The sequence below is a fragment of the Polistes dominula genome, unplaced genomic scaffold (genome assembly GCF_049000335.1).
Source record: "Polistes dominula isolate Pdom_NZ unplaced genomic scaffold, Pdom_raw_medaka contig_25, whole genome shotgun sequence".
Lineage (NCBI taxonomy): Eukaryota > Metazoa > Arthropoda > Insecta > Hymenoptera > Vespidae > Polistes > Polistes dominula.
The window spans coordinates 2,813,829-2,838,339 of NW_028301094.1; the positions used below are offsets into that span (position 1 = coordinate 2,813,829).

General features: G+C 26.1%; 4 protein-coding genes across 10 annotated transcripts; 1 reads left to right on the top strand and 3 right to left on the bottom strand.

Moving 5' to 3' along the window:
- Positions 1-557: 557 nt before the first annotated feature.
- Positions 558-9,002, bottom strand: mahj (LisH and WD40 domain-containing protein mahjong). 3 transcript variants are annotated; one of them, XM_089176396.1, is made up of 17 exons: positions 8,873-8,957; positions 8,679-8,782; positions 8,198-8,466; positions 6,664-8,031; positions 6,377-6,586; positions 6,061-6,227; positions 5,743-5,983; positions 5,518-5,640; positions 5,112-5,411; positions 4,830-5,027; positions 4,489-4,733; positions 4,019-4,270; positions 3,746-3,935; positions 3,376-3,669; positions 2,893-3,301; positions 2,559-2,801; positions 558-1,921 (listed from the first exon to the last, which is right to left on the bottom strand). In XM_089176396.1, exons 3-17 carry the CDS (start codon positions 8,456-8,458, stop codon positions 1,704-1,706), a joined length of 4,719 nt encoding a protein of 1,572 aa, XP_089032522.1. In that variant the 5' UTR covers positions 8,459-8,466; positions 8,679-8,782; positions 8,873-8,957; the 3' UTR covers positions 558-1,703. The 3 variants fall into 3 exon arrangements, with proteins under 3 accessions (XP_089032522.1, XP_015171141.1, XP_015171140.1); XM_015315655.2 differs by lacking the exon at positions 8,679-8,782 and having other exon boundaries at positions 8,873-9,002; XM_015315654.2 differs by lacking the exon at positions 8,873-8,957 and having other exon boundaries at positions 8,679-8,866.
- A 1,208-nt stretch (positions 9,003-10,210) lies between these two features.
- Fer1HCH (ferritin 1 heavy chain) lies at positions 10,211-14,078 on the bottom strand. Its single transcript, XM_015315660.2, has 5 exons — positions 13,787-14,078; positions 11,510-11,628; positions 10,997-11,167; positions 10,773-10,913; positions 10,211-10,658 (listed from the first exon to the last, which is right to left on the bottom strand). Exons 1-5 carry the CDS (start codon positions 13,857-13,859, stop codon positions 10,503-10,505), a joined length of 660 nt encoding a protein of 219 aa, XP_015171146.1. The 5' UTR covers positions 13,860-14,078; the 3' UTR covers positions 10,211-10,502.
- Positions 14,079-14,172: 94 nt separating this feature from the next.
- Positions 14,173-15,938, top strand: Fer2LCH (ferritin 2 light chain). The gene is made up of 3 exons (XM_015315658.2): positions 14,173-14,324; positions 14,861-14,977; positions 15,073-15,938. The coding sequence occupies exons 2-3, from the start codon at positions 14,866-14,868 to the stop codon at positions 15,645-15,647; spliced, it is 687 nt and encodes a 228-aa protein (XP_015171144.1). The 5' UTR covers positions 14,173-14,324; positions 14,861-14,865; the 3' UTR covers positions 15,648-15,938.
- A 687-nt stretch (positions 15,939-16,625) lies between these two features.
- Positions 16,626-24,325, bottom strand: sl (small wing phospholipase C gamma 1). 5 transcript variants are annotated; one of them, XM_089176536.1, is made up of 19 exons: positions 23,989-24,325; positions 22,845-23,230; positions 22,547-22,742; positions 21,592-21,741; positions 21,384-21,522; positions 21,134-21,296; positions 20,730-21,043; positions 20,405-20,611; positions 19,866-20,286; positions 19,459-19,770; positions 19,190-19,371; positions 18,868-19,045; positions 18,631-18,696; positions 18,340-18,531; positions 18,059-18,280; positions 17,758-17,964; positions 17,298-17,679; positions 17,063-17,202; positions 16,626-16,961 (listed from the first exon to the last, which is right to left on the bottom strand). In XM_089176536.1, the coding sequence occupies exons 3-19, from the start codon at positions 22,719-22,721 to the stop codon at positions 16,809-16,811; spliced, it is 3,603 nt and encodes a 1,200-aa protein (XP_089032662.1). In that variant the 5' UTR covers positions 22,722-22,742; positions 22,845-23,230; positions 23,989-24,325; the 3' UTR covers positions 16,626-16,808. The 5 variants fall into 5 exon arrangements, with proteins under 5 accessions (XP_089032662.1, XP_015171147.1, XP_089032663.1 ...); XM_015315661.2 differs by lacking the exon at positions 22,845-23,230 and having other exon boundaries at positions 16,626-16,764; positions 16,848-16,961; positions 23,989-24,322; XM_089176537.1 differs by lacking the exon at positions 22,845-23,230 and having other exon boundaries at positions 22,547-22,739.
- Between the last annotated feature and the right edge of the window lie 186 nt (positions 24,326-24,511).

Genomic DNA, 24,511 nt, shown 5'->3' on the forward strand with positions numbered 1-24,511 from the left:
AACATATCGATATCTCTATTACCACTTTTCGCTTATTTCACTTAGGCGCGAAAATCAATTTATTTTTTTATCATATCCCAAAACTGACTTAAATCTTTTAATTGATATAGTCATATTAAAAATTATTAATTGATTAATTAAAAAATTAATATTAATTACAGTTAAGAAAACTAGTATCTAATAAATAACTCACAATAAAATACGGATCATACGTTTCAATATAAATAAAGGAAACGAAGGATTCGTAACAATAAAAAATAAATGAACTTTTCCCTAATAAATTTAAATTCATTTTATTACATAATACTAATCTATACAACTTATATAATCATTATTAATAATGATAAATTTAAACTGACTTTTTACAAGATATATTTTATATATATCATTCCTTGATTAAGGAGATAGAAATATATCTGATTTTTATTCATCAAGATGAAATATTTTATTATTAATTCTTAATTAATATTATTATTATTAATTCTTAATTAATATTATTATTATTATTATTAATATTATTATTGACACATGATTTCAGAATACGAAAAAGTTTAAAAAGAAAAAATATATTTTATGATATTGAACTTATTGAAGTTTTATAATTAAGTTTTTTGATTATAGCTAAGATAATTAATTAATTAAACATTTACTTAGAAGAATTTTTGAACATATACATATTTGCAAAAATATAATACTTTTTTAATTTTTATGTATTACATCTTTGCACGGCTCAATATGTGATCTTTGTTGCGCCAGTTATTCAAACATGTATATAAACCTATGAATGTAATGTATTAATTAAGACATATGAATGCACGAAGAAAATAAAAAGAAGAAATCAAGATCTATTTATTTTTTTACACATTAAATTTTGATAATAATTTTTAGGAACGAACACGATGTTTTAAAAAATTTCTCATTAATTGAGTTAAATTAAAAATCAATTTACTTACGGATGAAGCGTATTTTTTACATAAGAAATATTAGTACTTTGGTAACAGAAGATTCTAAAATTTAATGATACTGTACAGAAAGGAATGAATTATTGTTGCAATCTTCAATGGCTAAAAATGTATCTAATTTTGTATCTTAAATCCCTGATGATATAAAAAATGTAAAACAAAAACCACCAGATTAAATAATACGTGGATCCAAAGTTCGTTAAACTTATATTTCTTGTAAATTCCATAACTTTAACATATATTTTTTGTTTGTTTGTTACTTTATACAGTGGTAATATTGATTTTATTAACTTTCAGTATGAACATTTTAATGATCAACGACTTATAATAATGGCGTTAATAAAATGGAAATGCCGTTTTTTATAAAATTACTTGTTTGATACATCCTTGACTATTCTGTGTTTAAGTTCTTCCATATTTTCTGTCAACCGATTTTCTTACTGGCGAACCAAAAACGAGAAAATGAAAATAAAGATTTTCTTTTAAGCTTAAAAACAAGTCTGTGTAATTATCGCGCAATAAAAAAATTCGTGTTAACAGTTATAGTCCATTTCTTCATTAATAATATAGATTCTTAAGAATTCTATATATCATACTTCAGATAAGCATGATTACATCAATTGTAACTCAATGGTACAGAGTTATAGAGCAATCATAATATACTTTTACTTTCATTTCATTAAGAACGCATTGGAAAATCTTCTGATTCCAGAATGAACAGATTCTTGGCAATAATGTTCTTTAAAATAAGATTTCAAAATCTTCCATGTCCGACAATGAAAGGTCTTCTGAGAGATCATTGATATCAAGACTGGGCTCATAATCTGGACTATCATCAGCCGAGTCGTCACCATTTGCGCCATCTTCATCATCATCCTCATCATCGTCATTATCATCTCTATCATTTTGCTCATTATCTTCTCCGTTTTCTTCAGCGGCAGCATCATTGTTATCGCCATCTATTTTAATAAAATAATGGTTTGCCTTTTGAAATAGTTATTAATATGTTGCCGTCCGATTTTTGTATTTCTGAGCATGATCGTCAAATTAAAAGGATGCGGCAACGTGGTAATGTATTTCATAATAATTTATACAGAATGGTGCACCAACTATTAGCACCTAAATATTTCCGTTATTTGTTATAATATAGACAAATGTTATATGCAAAACATATATGGCACAAAGAAGTACATAAGGTAGTATAAATATTTTTGGCGTAAGTGGGAATAGATATTCAAAAGCTATACGAATTATTTATCTTGTAAATATTGACCTTGGATGGCCTTCCATATTTTGAATCATAGGTCGTTCTACTCCACTCATAACCCACTATCATACTATAGAAAAAAAAAAAATATGAATCCATTTAAAAAAATTAAGATAACCTCAAGAATTTCTGTACTCCTCCACCCACGCAAAAAACATTGACACTTTCTTATGTACCATATTACATTTTTCTATGTGCTAATATTTGATGGATCACTCTGTATGTGATCTATTTTATAATAAATACTATAAGAGTATAATTTACATAAATATATATAAGCGATATTATTTTTTAAAATAATAAACTAATAAGTAAGTTCGAGAGATAACCATCAGGATTATTATCATCCGATGCAGAATTAGATCCATCGTCATCAGTAGCATCAAGATCTTCTTCTTCATCATCATCTTCTTCAGCCTCGTCTTCATCATCCCTTCGTCTTCCAACATCATATAATCTAACGCAGGATTCTTGTATACTATCAAATTCTCCTAAATTTTCAACTATAGCAATTTGTGTATCAAATTTATTGCATGCTAAATCATAAACTCCTCTTTTTACATCACACGTTGCTAAAATATTATAAAATTGATATTACTTTATATATATTTAAATGCATAATTAATATTTTATTTTATCAGATATTTTTAAAAATTTACGTACCAATGTTGGAATAATCTAATGCGTCTAATGTTTTGAACGATGTTACATAATGTGATTCATCTTCACTTTCTTGATCTAAAGATACAGCATATATTATATTATTAATAGGAGAAAAGATAACTTCCATTTGATCAAGAGTAGGGACAGTCTTAAGAAGATGAAAAGTACGTAAATCCCATACTTCTGTATTTGATACTACTTCTGTACCATTAGGATGAAATACTCCATTTAAAGTTTGATTAAGTTTATCAAACTTATGTATTTCTTTACCAGAATTGACATCCCATAATATTCCATCACTTAAAACTAATTCATCATTCATACTAAATGTTGCCCGATTTTTTGTATATTGATTAGAAATAGAAGGTGTTAATGTTGATAGAAGTTTACCAGTTGTTATATCATATATCTACAATCAAAATAAATATCATAATATTTATTAATTTATAACATAATTTGTATTTAAATGAGATTATTACTTACAGTAGCACTTTCTGCTTGTGTACCAATTATTCTATCTTGCAATTTTCCAAATTCAACATAATCTTCATTTTCTAAAGACAATTTCATGTCAAAGAATGCTCCAATACTCCAAAGAGCTGACATGGGACTTCTCCAAGCAGTTGATGTTAATAATAGATTACCTCGTTGATTACATTCCATATGGTATACATACGACTCATAGCACTGATATGTCGCTTCCTCTACTCCTGTATGAATGTTGAACATTTTCACATCTCCATTATACGTACCTAACATGAGGTACTGTTGACAAGGCTATAAGGACAAAATAGAAATTATTTATGTATATGAATAATACGTATATGAGACACAATATATGTTTATTACTTACCGTAAAGATGCAACAAGTGAATGTCCCATCCATATCGGTTGGACGAAAAGTTTTCACAGGACAGAAACGACTATATATATACCTTCTATCTAATCGTCTACTATCTATTCCTAATGCTCTTCTTACTAGCCTTGAAGTTACATTAGTAGGAATAGAATTCTTTGTACACGGATCTGGGCACTTGTGAGGCCTAGAATATACAATTATGTATAAGAGAAAATATTTTCTTTTCTTTATTTTATAAATTTTATTTCTAGCATTTTGTAAACTTACTCAAAAAGATTAAATTGGGGACACGTAACCATGGGATTTTTGCAAAGAGCATGTTGATTAGTTAAATATTCTGTTATAATTGAATCAAGAGTAATTGTAGATGGATTGCAAGTAGCAACCCCAGTAATTCCTCCACCCCCTGGATCTCTAGAAATTTGTTTTTGTAAAGATCTACAGCTACTTTGTTGTAATTGTACTGAGGATTGATTATTTACGGGTGGAAATGGTGATCTTTCATTTTGTACCAATTTCCTAGAGGAAATTAAAATCATTATTTTATAAGTTTTTTAAGTCAAGATAACAATTTTTCATTTCCAAATAGCCTTTTTTTTTATTTTGAAATGAATAAATGTTATTTTGAAATGAAAATTGTTCATTTGAAAGAAAAATTATCTTGACCTGAACACAACCTATATATGACATTATTTTAATTTTAATATATTTAAAATAAGAATAAAATATGAACTTACTTCTGATTAATTTGTAATTTAATTGGTTGATTCGGAGTAGTAGTAGTGGCATTTTGATTAAGGGCATCAGCTAGTTTTACTCGAATTCCATTATTGCTAGATGATGAACTAGTATAGGACGAAGTATGGGAAATAAAACGAGTAGAAGATGAGGGAGTAGTGTTTCTACAATTAGTTTCTCTTTGATTACATCTGCTTGTATTATACAAATTAACAGGAGCACCAGGAGAAAATCCATTTCTCAACTATAAATATAATAAATGATTATAAAATTGTAATTACAAATAAAATTGTATCACGTTGTCTATAGAATAACTAATTTTTTTAAAGTTTTTACTTACTCCTGGAGTTGCAGGACTTCTATAGGTGAATGGTTGATAATTTGCTAATGGTTTCATAACTGCGGGTGTATCTAGATTAGCTTCTCTGTATAACATTGAAGCAGTATCATTCAAACCTTTTGATACAAGATGTTGATATATTAATTGATTAAGTTGTTGTTCATTGTATTGAATCCTTGTTTGGGCAACAACATTCGCCTATAATGTCAACAAAATGAGAAAATCCTTTCCTTATAATTATTACACATATAATATAAAATTATATATAAAAATTGTACTTACCCTATGTAAGCTGACTAAAGAAATTTCATATTCTGCACCCGTTGGCTTCGCTTTGCCTGATACTCTTTCCATCAATTCGAGTGCATATTTTTGAAACATGACATGTTCTTGCCTTTTTTCTTGTAAAATAGGGTCCTTCATTAGTGCTTGTATTTGGCCATCCGTAAACATTGGTAATTTACTAATAATTTGTCTAACTTTTTCACTTCTTGCTAGTCCAGCTAGTGCTCGACAAGCCAATGCTCGTATACTATCGGCATCTGTTATTGGTGTTTTCACCATCATTAGTTGAAGTAAAACCTAATTTTTTAAAAATGTATAAAATTAACAATTTTACATTTGGCAATAATATAAAATATATTTTATCTGAAAACACAGATGTGTGTGTTATTCATTATGAACTTACCATTATACCATTATTAGATCTTACACTTTCCCAGATTTTTTGTATAAGTTCTTCACTATTTTGAATATTAGCTTTCTTTTTAGTTGAACCAGTTACAGAATACCTAGCTACATTTCCACCAACCTTAAAACAATACATATAATACATTAAAAATGAAAAAATATAGAACTAATAAATATAAATTAAATGTGTAGACTTTTCCACAAATGTTGTTAAATTATTTACCCTGTTTATAGGTGCACAGACACAATTAACCACGGCTCTAAGAGCTGCTCTTTGTACATCCGCATCTGCAATTATCTCACACTCTGCAGCAGCTAAAAGAAGATTAATTGCCATTGTCATTGACATATCTGGCATATCAACTCTTTCACAAAGTAATAGCATTACTTTAGGAACTACTGAACAGATTGCAATTACATCCAAACAAGACCGAACTGTTTCTGCACTTGAAGTTGAATGAACTCTAAAGAAAGAATAATTCATTAATAGTAAGCAAATGTTTATTAACGAAATATTTATTTATAAAATATTAACACTTACCGTCCACTATAGTTCCACTCCCGAGCAAATGCTATGATTTGTAATAAAAGTGTAATGCCTCCTAAACGATGGAGTTCTTCTACTGGTGGCCATACAGATCTTATTGACATTAACTCTTGCAACACTTCCAATTTTGCTTGCACTTCTTCACTAGTTAGTTTACAAGCCTAAAGGAATTAATATTTAAAAATTAGTTCAATAAAGATTATAAGAATTATATTACAATTTTATGCAAGAGTGAATTAATATTTGTAAATTTTATACATGTATATATAAGAATATACTTATAAGAATATATATATACTTAATATATCACCTTATAAGGAGGTAAAGATGGTTGCCAAGTATCTCGTTCTGTTCTTACATTTTCCACTCTTTGCAATTGTTCAGCTTTTAAATGTAAATGTGCTTCCATGTACCGCTTTAATGCAACAGCTACGTGCCTAACAATTTGACGTGATGCACATTCTTCATCATCATTTAAAGATATATCTTCTTCAACATTCAAAATAGGTAAAGTTGATATCTATAATACAAATCTTGTTTTAGCATAGAAAATATTTATATGATTATAAAAAATAAAATGATATAATAAAAACTTACTACATTAAATAATTTCCTCAGACCATCTTGCGCATCAAATTCTTCAAGTATAACTTTGAATGGAAAAGAAAAACCAAAAAACATTGTTGCATGACAGCGACCTGAATCATGACTTCTTTCTAACAGCCAAAGTGCATATGTGACCAGGTCAGAAATAATGTGTTTTGGTAGTAAACAAACTCTTTCCATCGCATCTTCACAATATGCTAAATAATAAAGACATATTGATACACCTGTTGCAGCAACACTTGGTCTTGGGACATCTAATAATTTTTGCAATCCTTTAACATTTAAAAATTCAATTGAAAATTTTTTATGGCACAATAATGATGCCAAATATTTTAATGCTTCGAATGCAAGTCGGCTGTCTTTTGTCTCACGAACATTTATATATTTCAATATTAAATCAAGTGCATTTTGTTCAAAAACATGGCCTAAGAATTCTTGATATTCTCCCATTGGTGTAAGATATCTTAAAACGAGCATTTGACGTGTAGCTAAGGTTGGTGGATGCATTTGAATATTACCAATAACATAAGATTCCATTTCTGCCCAAGATGAATTAGAATTACCTTCTAATAACATAGGAGGTGGATTAACTACCTGTGATGAATTTGTAGGTTTTTGAAAAGAAGATTTAAAGGACTTCATATTTGTTGAACGTGTACTTTGTTGACCAGTTTGTTTGTTTAGTGGTGTTATTGGTGATAAATTTGAACAATTACTAGTTGGTTTAGAAATACTTGGTGGAGGAGACATATCTAAATATGGAATATTTCCATGTTTCAGAATTTCTTCTCCCAAATCGTTTTTCAATTTTTTAGCAGGTGGAATTTCACTAGATTCAAGAAGCTGTTCACTTTCTTCATCAGAAAAATTTATATCTTGCGATGAATTTTTCAGGATTCCATTTTCTTTTTTTTCGCGAACTTTTCGTTTTCCAGGAACCCCTTTATTTTCGGAATCACTCTTATCACTTGTATTTTTAGCAAAATGTGCAAATGGGCGTGCACTCAATGCTAGCTGCCTATCTGTTTGAGCTTTCTCTTGTAACTTATGTAATCGTTGTAACATTAATGGTACCATTTTACCATTTAGATCTCTAAATCCAGTAGCAATATCTTGCACCTCCATTGCAGCAGCTAAAAGACCAGTTGCATAACTTTGCAATGGTTCTATACTCTTTTCTGCCCAAGAAAATAATCTGTGTATAAGGCCCTCCATATCCGGTTGAAATACTGCTGAAGTTTCTAATCCTGGCAGTATATCTAGCATTAGACGACAAGCAGCAACATTCAATTTCCGAACATCTCGGCCCGTAATACCAATACGTGACCAATAAGTATCTCTTAGATAGTCATTTATTAGCTATCATTTATTAGCATTAAAAAAATAAATAATACATTAATATAGTATTGAATAAGTTATTAAAGAATAATTTTGAAAAATATATTCAGTTAAAAATTAGATAATATTATAAATTTTTAAATTATAGTATTTATAACTCTACACATATAGCACGTGTCTTATTTACCTTTGTCATAAAATTATCTTTCCTAAAAAGAACTTTAAGAATGTGTCCAAAATTACACTCTGGATCAGTACGTGATGGGTGTCTTTCATCAAAAGGATCTGGATCCATTTTTAGGTAATTTTCTGTTTCAAGCTCTATAATCTCAGCTAACTTCTGAAGCGTTGGAATAGGATCATATGAAGGTGATGTATGTTCTTCTTCCCATTGTCGTAAAATTTGTACAACATCCGTTACTTCAGCGACAGATTCTGCATTTGCCATTTTTGAATCTATATGTAAAAATATCTGATATAATAAATAGTTTTATAATTATCATTAATATATCTTAATTAGATACTTTAAGTTTTATTTTAAACATATATATGTAATATATTAGTAATAATAAAATAAAATATAAATTTCAATAATATAAAAATATCGAGTAAATTATTATATTCTGAAATATTAATTATGATTATTGCAATTAATAATAAGTTATTACCGCAGATCAAAATAACCTGATGACAAACTTCGTACACGTTAGGAACACACAATTAATATAATATATAAAATAGACGTTATTATAGGAAATAAATTAATTGATATCTAAAAATAAAATACCGATTTTAAAATTAAAAAGTTTAAGCAGTTATCAACAACAAAAAGAAGCCGTATGTACAAATATATAGCGCATGCCTTTTATAGGTTATAATCCATTACCAAGTATCTTCCATTCGACTGTATTGTGTCGACACTCCGCGGTGTATATTAGAACTAGTGTCTTTCAATTTAATAAGTTTACCATTTCAATGGGACTTAGTAATTCTAATATTTTCATTATGGCAGCACTTGTCTAGAAATTATTTGATTAAAAATGTTTTTAAAATATTTCAAATTTTATTAATTTATCCAACTTTTTGATAATGAATGCTTATAATTTACAATAATTTAAACATTTTACGTTTAGAAAATTTCTGTCCTATTTGTTGTTTCAATTATATAACGAACTTCATTGGTTCAATATTGTTATAAGATAAAACCTGAAAACTTAAATATGAATTTATTAAAATACCAAAGAACAAAACAATTCAGTTTCAAGTAATATAAAATAAATACAGAAAGTATTTTTACTTAACTTAACCAATTATATTTGACTACTATATGCAGAAGTATATTATACTACTATATAGGAACTATATAGAGTTATTAGTTTATAACTTTTGACTAATGAGACAGATTGATATGAAAAAAAATTATATAATAAAGTTTAATTTATGTAATATAATTCTTTAACAAAAATATTATATTAACAACCAAATAAATACGATAATTACATTTGAAAATATGACAATGTCACATTTCAGTAATTTCTGATCAAGAAATTTGGCAGCACTGCGGAATTAGCGCTTCATTCAAATCTGTGTTCAAACATAAATTACGTATTTTAAATCTTAAAATAAATCGCTAGAAATCCAGCATAACAAGAATTTATTTGTTTAATATAACTAAATAAACAGATCAAAATTACTTGAATAAATGTAACTAATTAAATATGACTTACACTATTATATAGTAAAACTTATAATTTAACTAACATTTTTGATAGACATTACGTACAAACTGTACAAAATATTTATTTTTACAAGATAACAGGAAAACTTTTATTTTTTATACATACGTATTTATAACGATGAGTCAAACTTCTTTGGTAATTTTGATGATTATTTGCACATTAATCTTCTAATTGTATTTCAACAATAATTTAATGTGATGACCTAATTAACAATGATAATCATATGTCTAAATTGAATCCAACTTTCTAATAAAGAGATTTTTTCTGTGTTTACGAAAATAATGTCATCAATATATATATATATATATATATATATATTATTATTGCGCACTTAGAATATAAGTCAACAATAGCTGACAATTTCATGTATCTTTATTTGTATTATCTTATGTATTATTTGGATATTTTCTAGCTTATATTAAATTTATTATATGGGAATAAATAGTATATAGGCATAAACATCAATGTCAAAATAATATGTATTTGATCATTAAGAATAATATATTTATCATAGAATAACAAACACTGTAAACTTTATTTTATGAATTTCTAAGTTATTGAGGGCCATATTTAGAAATATATTTCATATGAAAAATTGCTTACTGAGATATAATGATAGTAACAAAATTATAAATCTAGTATAAACATGTTAAATGACATCATACATACTATTCTAAATATGGCCATACACTTTTTATTATACTTATTGTATATGTGCATTAAATTAAAATTATATTGCGTAAGAAATAAAAATTAAACTTCACCATTCAAGAGTTTCTTATCAAATAAGAACTCTCCAAGGGGACCATTATTTACCATCATTCTACCTAATGTGGAGATTTTTCCAGCAAGATCACGTTCACCTTTATATTGTTCATCCAAAAATTCTCCAGAGAGATAGTCAACCAACTATAATAATATAATAATTAAAGAATAATTTTCAATATAATTGACAATTCGATTGTTCTACATAAATATATTATTTTATTATATATTCAAACATTTGTTAGAAATTATACTTACATGATAATCATTAACATTTACGTCAGATGGATTTTCACAAGCTAAAATGATGCTTTTAATGCTACGTGTGACATTGGATTCTAGGGTAAGAGCTTGGTTAAGTGCATCCAATCCTGTAGCCCATTCTTCTTGCATTGGACTCTAAAAATTCATTTCAATTAAAAAATAATAAACTATCAAATTTAAGTGTAAACAGTTCTTTTAAATAAATTTATATAGTGTACCATCTTTATCAATGGGAATTCCAGAATATCGTTAATACCATTTACAAGTTGGCCACGCATTAACAAATATTCTATAATTTTGATTGCATGTTCTCTTTCTTCGCTTGCATTTTCAAAGAAAAATTTACTAAATCCAGGACGATTTTGAGAATCACGTGCGAAATGTGCAGCCTAAAAAATATAATAAGGTAAATTATATCTATTTACCTTAACACTAGATATACCATACCAGTCATTTTGACTGGTCGAGCCATTTTAATTCAAAATTTCTACTTCATGTAACATTTGAGTTCTGTAAATAATTAAGCGTTTTGTTAAACATTTTTTGTTATTTTTTAAGAGTAAATAAAGACTGGAAGCCTTAACAAGCATTTTTTTATACACCAGTCATTTTGACTAGTGTAGTAGAAATAGGTATATTGAAAATGGTGGTATATCTAGTGTTAAAGTAATGAACAAAAATATTTATAATTTTATAATTTCTTCTACTGAAATTTTCAATAAATCCAATACCATTGCGAGATAGGTCAAAGAAGCTTCAACTTCCATTTTTATTTGAGCTGTCAAGCTTTTGATGCATGCACTGTCCATGTCGATCCATTTTTTTGTTATATTTGCTGAACCAATTGTACCTGAAATTAAATATTTATCAAAATTTATATTACTTCGAATCCTTCTAAGAATTTAAAAATATATTAAATATATTTTTTTGATTGATAAAATTATGGATGAGCATATCTCTTGTCAATAAAAAAAAATTCTATATCTATGATAACGAGTTTCCAACTATAACAAAATAATCTTTCCATCACACAGTTCAAATGGCATGCTCTATTTATTTTACATTTCAAATAAGATATATAAGTTATTTTATAACAGTATAAAAAATAATGTTAAATTTATTGAAGCGAATATATATTTCTATTATAATTATTTAAATTGAACAAGTGCATGAATCAAAAAGTTATGAAATAAAATATGAATATAAATTTAATCCAACCAATTGGATAAAATCAATAATTAAAAAAATACTTTATTAACTTTGATAAATTAATAATTGTTATATTAGTATGGCTTGTGTTAATTTATGCAAATTAAAACTCATACTGTCATTGTACAAAATTAAAAATAAATCTAAAGCTTAATGATATGAAGTTGAATAGCATATGCATATTAACTATGCAATATTATCTTTTTAAATGTATCATGTTGCACTAGATGAATACAATGAAAAAGATTTAAAAAGAAGAAATGGACTTTGAAACGTGGATTAATCAACGCATGTTCATCGTCACGCACTTCTTATCAAACAAAGTACTGATGTTGTACAAACAAGATGATCTATAATATTGGCAGCTTTTCTAAATATATTACAAGGATAGATGTTGGCGTCATAAATTAACTCTCTTAACTTAAATATTGTTATTTCATTATGAAGTATTATCACGACATTCAAGAATGATATATTTATTGTATTTTATTACAATGTAAATATAATTATATTTATTAACAAATAAGTAATTGCAAAAAGATTACTAACAAAAAATTACAAAATATATATATAAGATATACACAGAACTAAAATTTGAATAAAAGTTCAATACAATGAGCAAAATGAATCGAATAGATGAAATTTTATATTTATTATTTTCATTTGTGCACATTTTATAAATTTTATTTTTTTTGTAATTTGCCATAATAGCTTTAAAATCACGTTCTATAGATAAATGATAAAACTGAGTGCTCATATCAAGAAAGAGATTGAAAGATAAAGGTAATATAAATGATAAAACTTAATGATATATTATTTTCTCTAAATTATAGGTACAAATACAACGTTATTATAATTTTAATAAACATTCTATTAAATATTAAATATGAATATATAACTACTATTCTACATTAAATCTCATAACTCAGCAAATATTTTTTAACTAACATTGTGTATTATTAATGTCGTTTAATCGAATAAAAATAATTCTGTGATAGCAGTTTTATTTAGTATAAACAATGACAGTTCAAAGAACATCTCGAGACCCAGATAAATAAATTATGATGAATTTTTTCCAACTATCTTTCAAGGAAAATAGTTCATTAGATCGTAACCATTTTATCACATAACAGTCTTGTTATAAATAGATATTGAAATTTTTAATCATTAATTTATGCACATTAAGAATATATTAATGTTATATTATTATTACATTTTATATTCTCTAATATAAACAATATATTATAATTAAGATTGTTTATATATACAGCACAGTGTATAAATTAAGAAAAATAGAACATTAAGTAGTTTCAAATTAATGCGTATAATTTAAAAATAATCTCTCATAATATAATTAACTGCCAACACTAAATTAAGTAAACTACGTCGAAAATTTATATCCTCTTGTTTACTGACAATCATATTGTAGATATTGAGTTCAAATGAATAAAAATTCCCCAAACATTATTATGATTGTTATTAGTCATCAAAATATTATTACATGACAAGCAATTGTTTCATTTTCAAATTAATAAAGTACACAATGTAAAATATCAGTTACAATATAAGAAATACTTACGCTGATTTAAATTAGAGTTAATGCAAGAATAATAATAAGTAAACTTGTATAGTATTGATAAAAAAAAAAAAGGAATGTGGAATAGATAATTAAATGTAAGAAAAAAAAGACAGAGGGAAACAGAAATAGAAAGATAGAAAGAGAGAGAGAGAAAGTGAAGTAAATGAACTAAAGAAAAATAAAGAGTCGTTAAATCTTGTAAATAAAAAAAAAAACTTACATTTGAATTCACTTTTAGTGGAACCAAGGGTGCAAATTAATGCAAAAAGGAGAACACAAAGAAGCTTCATCATCTTTTTCTCTCACTGTAAGGTTATAGTGCGTAAATTGAAAGAAGGGGGACTGTTGCTGATCTCTTTCGGAAACAACCTTTATACACACTGGTATAGAAGGCTGTATTCGATCAATTTAAGAATACAAAATGTTTATGAACTAAACACGACAAGCAACCATTGATCATCTAATAATCAGTACGTAAATGTGTAACATTCACAACTCTCAAGTAATACAAAGCACACCGGAATTACTGGAAATTGTACTTTTCTTGTTAATATTGAGCAATTGCGCATGCGCAACTACGTATCAGCTGACTCTATTTCCTCATGAATACCCTTACCATATTCCACATCCTCCTACTTTGAGTCCAATGTTCACTTAGGTTAATCTGTAATTCATTATTGTTGAGAGAACATCGAAGCGAGAGTATTCACGTTCTAACCAACAGTACATCAACATCACTCAAAGAAATATTTGATAAGGTATCATACATTTTTTTTTATGATACTGATAGAAAGATAAGTATTTTCTCGTTATTTCCTTTCTGTTCGATTTGATTTTTATAATGATGGCGGGTAAAATCGATTCGTCATTGATCCAAATTTCTATGTAAATAACATTTATATTACTGCGTAATTTGTATACGGTAACGCAATACTAAAATATATGAGTAATTGGTTAGAATAGCAACAATAATTTGACAACGTGTATTACAATTTACCAATCCAATTTTACTTGATTCACTTTTATAAAAGTACGTTCTTGCGTCATGACATTGCTTTGTTTAGAATGTTACAGTTCATTGCCGGATAATATTGCTCTGATATTCAAATTATTTCCAAATACTTTGGCTGTAATTGAAAAAATTAAAATATATCTTATTGTTTATACTCGTTGGTTTAGTATCAATTTAGAACATATATATTGTTGAAAGTTTGTTATATTATGTAGAATTATAATATATAAATAATATGCATGATTGTTCTTGATTCTAAACCGTTATATTTTTTTTCTTTAGCAAACATGTTTCGACTAGGATTATTGTGTGCCTTCTTAATCGCTGTCTCAGCGGAGGATATGGATTCTTGTTATGATAAATCCAAAAAAGCTTGTAATTCTTTAGATTTTGTAGATAGTAAGTTACATTTTTTCAAAAAACAAATGTAATAAAAAGTTGAATTATCATATTGTATCTTTAATCACTAATATTATTAATTATTATATTTTTAGAGAAAGCATTGTTCACAAATTGTAATGCTGTATATGGAAATATCATGGATTTTCAAGCTGACCTACAGGCATACGTAAATGCTCATATTGAATCCAGTTTTGAATTTTTGTTAATGTCAACTCATTTTGGAAATTATGAAGCAAATCGAGATGGTTTTAAGACATTATATCGTAAACTGTCAGACAAAACATGGGAAGATGCTTTTGATTTAATTAAATTTATTGCCAAAAGAGGTGGTAAAATGAATTTCAATCAACTACCAAGAATTAAGGGAAGTACACAAATTAAAAGTAAAAAGATACTTCAGTTAAATGAAATTCACAGTTTATCTAAAGCACTTGATATTGAGAAACAACTTGCTGAAGAAGCTTTATATATTCATTCAAGAGCACAACAACACTCTAAGCAAGATGCTTCTGTAGCTCATTATTTAGAAGAACAATTCTTGGAACCTCAATCTGATGTTGTGCGTCAGTTAGCTGGACATATAACTGATCTTAAGAAATTATTAACAGATCACGATGCTTCTCTTTCTGTATTCATGTTTGATGAATATCTTAAAAAACTTATGTAAATTTTCATCAATCAACAAATTTTATAAATCATAAATAATGCACTTATCAATATTAGTGCCTCTCCCTAATTCAATCTTTATTTCTTTATGATTTGTGTTATATATAATTAGGAATAATAAATATAAAAAAGTTTTTTCTTTAAGAAATATGAAATATCACTTATATACATAAATACATATGAATATATATATATAGAGAGAATAAATAAAAAGTTTTGTTTATCTTGTTTATATATCTCTGTGTAATCTTACTTTTAAAGTATTCAATAAAAACGTTAGTTTTAAGACAAATGGTAAACAATCTATATTTGTTGCAGATGGTTTTTTTTTTATTTCACAATTCATCATATGTACTACACAAAAATACTTGTTACTATCCATCTTTTTTTATTGTATTTTTTATTGATTTGCGCATGAGTAATATAGTTATTTTTATCAGACTATACTTACACAAAAATTTCTCTTTATATAATATAATGTTTTTAATATATAAATATAAGGGGCAATGTAATGTAGATCATTAATAAGAAAAAATACACATTGAAAGTATTGCGGAAATACTATTTGAATATATATTTTTTTATATATCTACGGATATGTGAGTATATTATCAAAATAAATGCAATAGTATTATTTGTAATAATGAAATTAGAGAGAAATTATTAATAAAATTTATGGTAGTAACAAGATACTAAAAATTATTTATTGTGCAAAGATATGTATCACTTCTTTTATTAAAGTTAATTTTATTCTTTTAATTAGTAAATGCTATATTTCATAGAATTGTATTTTTATCCACTGATTATAAAATTAATTAATAAATCAATACTATAAAATATTATTTCTGATATCAATAAAAAAATCAAGTTAAATATTCTATTAAGAACATCTTAAGTAAGATATTAATTAAATTTCATTATTTAAATGAAATCAGTAAATAATAAAATTTATTTTTATCACTCTCATTATTTAAAAAAATGTTATTGTTCGTGGTCTTATTTAACCACAATGTACACACAGAGCCACTCATCAAATATATGTACATGTGAAACACTATCAAATATTGTAGACAATGTATTAGGTCTACTCAACTTTTTCTTTCGGTTCACGATGTTGCCTAAAAAATATATAATATAATGAAATTAAATGTTAAATCAATAATTAAAAATAATTAAAACATAAAAAGAGATAACTATTTACATTTACAGAAAAATTTGTAATTCGAATGTGTACTAAAAGTGCAGCAAGTTCTAAATCTTCACTATAGTTGTTTTTTAATGTAACACTTCTATATCCTGTTCTTAAACAACGGACCTAAAATATAATTAATAAAACAAATTAATTTTTTTTAAATAATAAGGCTAAATGTTTTTAATATAAATAAATAAGTGTATATAATATCAATAAATACATACAGGATAAGTAGCTTGCCCTATGAAATTACTATCACCAAACATATCTTCATCTTGTACTACAAATCTTATGAGAGCAAAATATGGATTGAATATTTCAAATTCACAAGATTCATTCCACATGGGGTTAAAACCATTGTCGTCTGAAGAAATTAAATACTCAGATGTTAAAACAGAAATGTTAATATAATTAGAAAATATAAATAATTATTAATTTTTTGTTTATACTAATACGTACGTATCGTTTTTGTTGTTATCTTTGTTCCATTATCAAAATCTGCACCAATTACTTCTACTTCAACAAATGGACTAGCTGTTCCTCTTCCAGACCTAATCAAGTGTCTTGCACCTATAATTTTTAAGCTAATTTTAAGTGCATCTATACCATACAAGCAATTTTTGTCATAAGGATTAAAATCATCTCTGAACATAAAATCTGGTTTGAGAACATAGCCACAGCTACCATTTTCTTTAAATTTAGCTTGATTTAATTGCATAGATTTATCTCCAGTTTGATAATTTAGGGCTACCATTTGACAACCAGAATTCCACATTGGCACAGGATTGTAATTAGATGAATCAATACGTTGTCCTTTAGGATAAACTCTACTAAATTGCACCTACGATTCATAATATTTGTTAACATAAAATTACTTTTATAATAAGAAAAAGTTTATACTTTATTAACTTATTATTACCTGATGATATTTTAAGAAAAACTTATTTTCTTGCTGGCACATGATTTTTTCTGCTTTAGTTTCAGGAAAACTACTCATTTCATGAAATATAAATCCCTTTGCTCTAATTCGTTCAACATTAAAAGCAACCGACCTACAATATACTATAAGATTAGACATTTCTTTTGCTATCTTCCATTCTCGTTCCATCTTTTTATGTTGATTTTCCTATAAAAATGGAAGACAGTAGTATAAAAAAATTACGAAAATTTAGAGATATTGATTAAAATCAAGTTTGAATAAACATAAATGGTTTTATTACTCTAACACTGGCGTTTTGTGCTGTTTCTTTGATACTTGACATCCATTCTAGTGCACTCTCTTTTGACGATGTTGCTACTTCAAATACAGAACACATACTAGGATTTTGTATTCTTAAAATCCATTCTAATCCAGGTCTTTCGCCTGATGTTAATTCAACAACAGCACCCATAATGTCTAATGAACCTTTTTGAAGACTACCAAGCATCATAGAATCTGTAGACTGAAATTGATATTATAATTATAAAATTGTATTGTGTATTGAATAATTATATTACTTACATCTCCTTGACTATCTTGATAATCTATTTCTTCAACATAATTTGCTGGAAACCAATGTTGCTTTTTACCACCATAATCGCCTCTCCACCATCCACCACTTTGTCGTGTTACATTAGTAATTATAGCATGTTTTACCAATGTCAATTCATCTTCTCTTCTTGCTTTATAATCATAAAGAGCTTTTACTGTTACCTATTTATGAAATATAGTATTTATATATATCATTATAATTATTGTGAAAATATATATAATCTTTAATAATAATTACCTTTATTATAAAATATAACTTACTTTAGATCCAAAACTTGTTGGGTCCATGTATCCAGGTATACCATAAACAGATCCATCATCTGCATCCTTTAAAAAAATGATTATTGTAATTTTTAATAACATTAATGTGCTAACTTGATTCTTTTAAAAATATCGTATTTAATAAAAATATGACCTCATCCATATCTTTGTTTACTTATAAACTTTGAATTTTTTGTAATTATACATACTAGCAAAAGTTTTTAGTCTGTCACATACCAAACCCACTCTTCTGATGATATCTTGATTGACAGGATGACTTAACTTTATTCTCTTATAGAGTGGATTCCTTTCATAGTAATTTACTAATTCAACTAAACTTTCAAATTGCACTGTTCCTATTGTATATAAACGTCCTTCAAATTTTATTCTACAATGTTTAATTTTTTTTTCAGCCCTATGAAATAAAATATAACAGATTTTTAATTATTTATTTACTTTATATATATATATATATATATATATATATATATATATATATATATATATATATATATATATATATATGTATATTCCGAAAAAAATTATTATATTTGCGAACCTGAAAGATATAGCATAAGAATTACTTTCTTTTTCACTAGGTCTCACTAAAAATGCACCATCAGTGGGAATACGTTTTAACATTTCTTCTGCTAAAGTGCGAGTGCATTCTGCATGCCACCATTCTTTTTCCTCATGCTTATTTGGTTGAGGTACAGGTTCTTGAAGCGTAATTAAAAATTCCTGTATATTAAATAAATATGTATTATTATCTGTTTCAAAAGAAAACTATAAATAACTTACGTTACTTTATTTTGAGAGTGCAATTACCTGACTTCTAAGGGGATGATTGCGATAACGTGTTATTAGACTATACAAACTATCAAAGCAATTTGTATCAATTAAATAATATTGTGTTTGACCCATTTCTTGTTTTAATTTAATACGACAATGGTTAACCTTGCCTTTACGCCAAAAAGAAAGACTATAATCACCAACAAATGTAACGCATTGTCGAACTAAGAAGGTACCATCGCCAAGATGAGAATATCGTTGTAATAATTCTTCAGCTTCTTCTCTACCTCTTGCCAATTTTCCATGAAACCATTTTTCACCGAAATGTAGCTCATCATTTGGTACTCCCTTTAAAACAAATGTATTTTATTGATGGTTGAAATTTGTGATAGGTTTTTTAAATAACGAATTTATAAATGTAATAATATTAAAAATGTACGTACATCCGTTGGTCTTCGAACACACCCTTCATCATCATCATCATGTTCTGTCTCTTGAATTCTTGAAAATGTATCTGTGTAAAATAGCTTTTGTTGTGTTAATACAAAAAAATGTGGATTCCATTCTCTATCAACAGGATCTTCTAAGTATAATATTCCATTTTTTACAGTATTTCTAAGATCCATTTCTTGTCTACTTTCATCATTACGAATAAGAAATGATGCTTCGTCAGCTCCATCAGGAAGTTTTTTATGTTTTAATAATATTTTCTTTCTTAATGCATACGGAGATGGTAAACAAGTTTCATTTTTATCTACTGATTGGACTAATAACATATTTCCAAATAATTCTTGCATTGTAGTTGCCATTTTTCTTTGTTGTGGCAATGTACAATTATCTTCTATAGATAAAATAACAGGATATCTACAAAAAGAAATAAATAAGTATATCAGTTTATACAAGAGAACATATAAGCATGCAAATAGTATATGTTTATCATATAAAATAGCTATATAATTTTTAAAAAATAAAGCATATATACTCAGATGTAGCAAAAGCATGTTCTTTTATAGTTTTAATAACATCTAGAAATTTTATTTTCGTTGTTAATGTATGTCCATGAAATATAAAAGGCATTCCATCAGGGCCATCCCAACAATCAAGTTCTATACATCTGCAGCCAGCTCTTAATGCACGTACATAAGCTTGGCAACTACTTTCACTGCTTATTTGATCACCCATCAAATATCTGAAATAATTTATTTTATATATTAACAATATTTAATAACGATTAGAAGTTTACAATGTTTATTATAATATTAAATGTAATAAAAAATATGTTATTGTAATTATATACAACTTCTTACGTGTTGTGTGATGAGGCAATCCAGTAATGTGCTAAAGGCTTCGTCATATCTTGTGTTACCTCATTACATCGTGAATCCGAAATATCATTTTGTTTGGAAAAAAGGAAATCTATAAATTCAGAAAATGTGAAATATGGTTCTTGTATATCTCTTTGTGGATCTTGAAGATAGTCTCTAATAAAACGTGAAGCTTCTATATCATTGTTTCCTAAAGCATCTTGTTGTTCAGTGATTAAGAAGTTTTGAAATTCTTGAAGAGTAACAGTCTGTCCTGACTTAGAATAATTCAATAACTTATTCCAATCTGCTAGATTCTGTTAAAAAAATATAATTATACATTACTGTGTATTATCAATAACATGATACAACATTTACAATAATATTTTAAAATAAATATAACTTACATTCTGGTCAAACATAAGTTTATGATAGAGAATCACGAAGTCATCAAATCCAAGTTCATTCCTGTTTCTTGTATCTACTTCTTGAAATAATTCTCTTAGGCGATTAGTTGCAATTTTGCAATTAACTCTAGGTAAAAATGCTTTAACATCCTTTAATGTAACTCTGTCAAATCAAATTTACTATCAGTCTTTACGCGATCAAACTTAAATATTAGTTTAAATTATATTATCTAGGTATAAATGTTCTTACGTTTCTCTTGAATTTTCCATAGCATAAAATTCTTTCCTAAGCCACCTTTCAACTTGTAAAGGATATGGGGCATTAATTGTATCTTGCACTAAATGACGTAAACCTTTAACCCATAACTCACATTCTTTTTCGCTTAGAGCTAAAATACAAATTAATTATAAATAAATGAATCACACAAAAATCAACATAATTCTAATTTTATATTTACCTGATATTGAAAGAGTTTTTAATCTGAATTCAGATCCATAGAATACAACAAAACATCTCAAGCTTTCTATTCTCTTTGCATCTTCTGGCCATTTTTCAAAATCTTTGGAATGTTTGCCTACTCTAACTTCTTTTACTTCTCTGATTTCAACTAAAAAAAGATGATATATAAATATATATAAATTTGTATATTTTTTACCTAGATATTACAACTCCAATATATAATATTGTTTGAATATACTATCCAAATATTTATGCAGTATTATGATATTAATTGTTATTGTGCTATAGTACCTCTAGTTTTAATATTCTATCCTATATATCAACAGTAGTAATGGGCACAATTGTTGATAGACCAAAACTGAAGGAGAAGTTGCAATAATGGCAAGATAAAATAAGAATATGAATATAATTATTTATTTTGAAATCATTTGAGACTGGATTTAATATTTTATACCTACCACCTATATGAATTAAATAACAACTCTATCTTTTTATATAATTAATTATAAGTCAATAAAAAATTGAAATAATTTCAAATAGAACAGATACTAACATAAATAAAAAATATAAATATATACACCCATTTACAAAGTTCATGTATTTTTCTGGATGAGATCCAACAATTGATATGGATTTTATCTTTATCATAAACTCACCCATATACAAAATGGACACTGATTTTTCCTTCTGGTTTTTGGCCTATAACTAGTATCTTCAGATAATATTCTGCCCATTTTTGCTGTAGATATATAACTGCATAACCATGTATAAAGTGTGCCTAAAATATTACGTGGAAAATTTATTTTTTGTGTGCTTTTGAATGTGAATCTATAAGGAACAGTTTTTTTAATGTAAAACAACCCTTCATAGAAAGATATTTTATCTTTCCTATAATAAAATATAAGTATGTGATATTAATTGTAAACATTAACTAGAAACTTAAAACTTCTTACCAGAACCATCAAAAGGTCTAAAGGTAGAACTCCTCGACCAAACAATTTGTCTAGTTTCTCTTCGTATCATTAAGGTTTTTTTTTCTGGTCTCTTTCTTGAGAAAAATTTTGTTACCACAGTCCCACGTTCAAGCTGACTAATTATTTGTTCCATTTCAGGAATAATCCCATTCATTTTTGATGTTATAAACTGCTACTGTAATTATTGTTTTATATTCTTGTTTATTATTTGAATTTAATATAATATAAAATTTCTTATTATAATTTATTAAAAAATTAATTGACCAAAATTTCTTACAATTGAAGTTCTCTAACTTATAAATATATAAACATATCATAAATAATAGTAAGATTTAAGTTATTAAAGAAATAGCTCTGTATTGAATTTAAGAGTATATAGAACAAAAACATATGTCACACACACACACACACATTCATTTTGAATTATTTTTAAACACTTGCGGTATCTGTATATCAAAGTATTATTCTTCTATTAAAAGTTGTATAGTAATTAGACATTTATTCATAATAATATTTATAGTATTTAAAATCTATAAGAAGTACCGTTTTTACGATTAAATGTTGAACTAATTTAGAAAACGTGTTCTGATTGATTGTCTATTCCATTCATAAAATATATCCAGTGATGTATACAAATATAATTGTGCCAGTGTATTTTGAAGTCTATAAAGATAAATTGTTTTTTCTTTTTTTGCTATTTAAATAATTTTTACGTAAAGAAATTCTAATTTATTAAGTATAAAAAAAACATTAAACAATTTATTTTTTATATAGTTCTTTTATCTATATATCTATATCTATATCTATATCTATATCTATATCTATATCTATATCTACATCTATATCTATATCTACATCTATATCTATATCTATATATATACATATCTTTTGAAGAACATACATATGTACGGTTAGCTTACAACATTGGTATAGTGTTTTCATTTCTAATTTCACTTCTATATAAAATAGATATTTCATTTAAAAATAATATATATTAAATTTTTGATAAAATTTTAAAAAATCTTAAAATATTATTAATTGTAATTTTATGTAGTTAAATTTGTGGCCATTAAATTTATTTTATTAATAATAAAAGAGAATATGACATAAACATAACCTAAACAAAAGACGAAAGCATTCTCAATTAAACAATAAAATATTGGATAAAAATGAATGATTTATCATCTATTAAAAAGATCTATATAAAAATGCAATACATATATTTATATATTTTTATACATGTTTATATATTATGTATGTAAATATATAATATATATATATATATACATAAAAACATCGATTCTATATGGTATATAATTTCCTATAGAAATTATATCGTTTGAAAGCACTTATTGTTTTCTTATTTTCATTTGTTTAATTTTTCCTGCATTGTATTATAAATATTTAAAAATTAATCATACCTGTTCTTAATATGAAACGCCGCTGTTAATAACTCAAGTAAGACTATTTCATTCGCATGTGTAAGCATTGATCACTATATATATTTATATAAATTTGTAAACTTTCATAGCAACATACGTGACTATATACACATAACAAATAAAGTGGAAACACCCGAAATTTATATATTTTAATATTACAAAAGCATCATTTTGAAAGACTAAATACTTCGTAATTCGATTTTATAAATTTACTTTCTTAATGGTGTTCAAACTTTTCACTCAACCTCCCTAGAATAAACCAATGTGCATTCTATATAATATTCCGTGATGTGAAACACTAGGAATATCTACCATATTATTTTACGTTACAATTTTGTGTATGTATTTTGATTAATAATATTTCAATATTTCAATTATTACATTCGTCTATCAATAACTAAATAAAAATATTATCAATAACAATCATATAATCTGAAATCACTGTTGTAATATTATAGAAATATTGGAAATATTAAATTATTCCGTTTCATAATTTTTAATA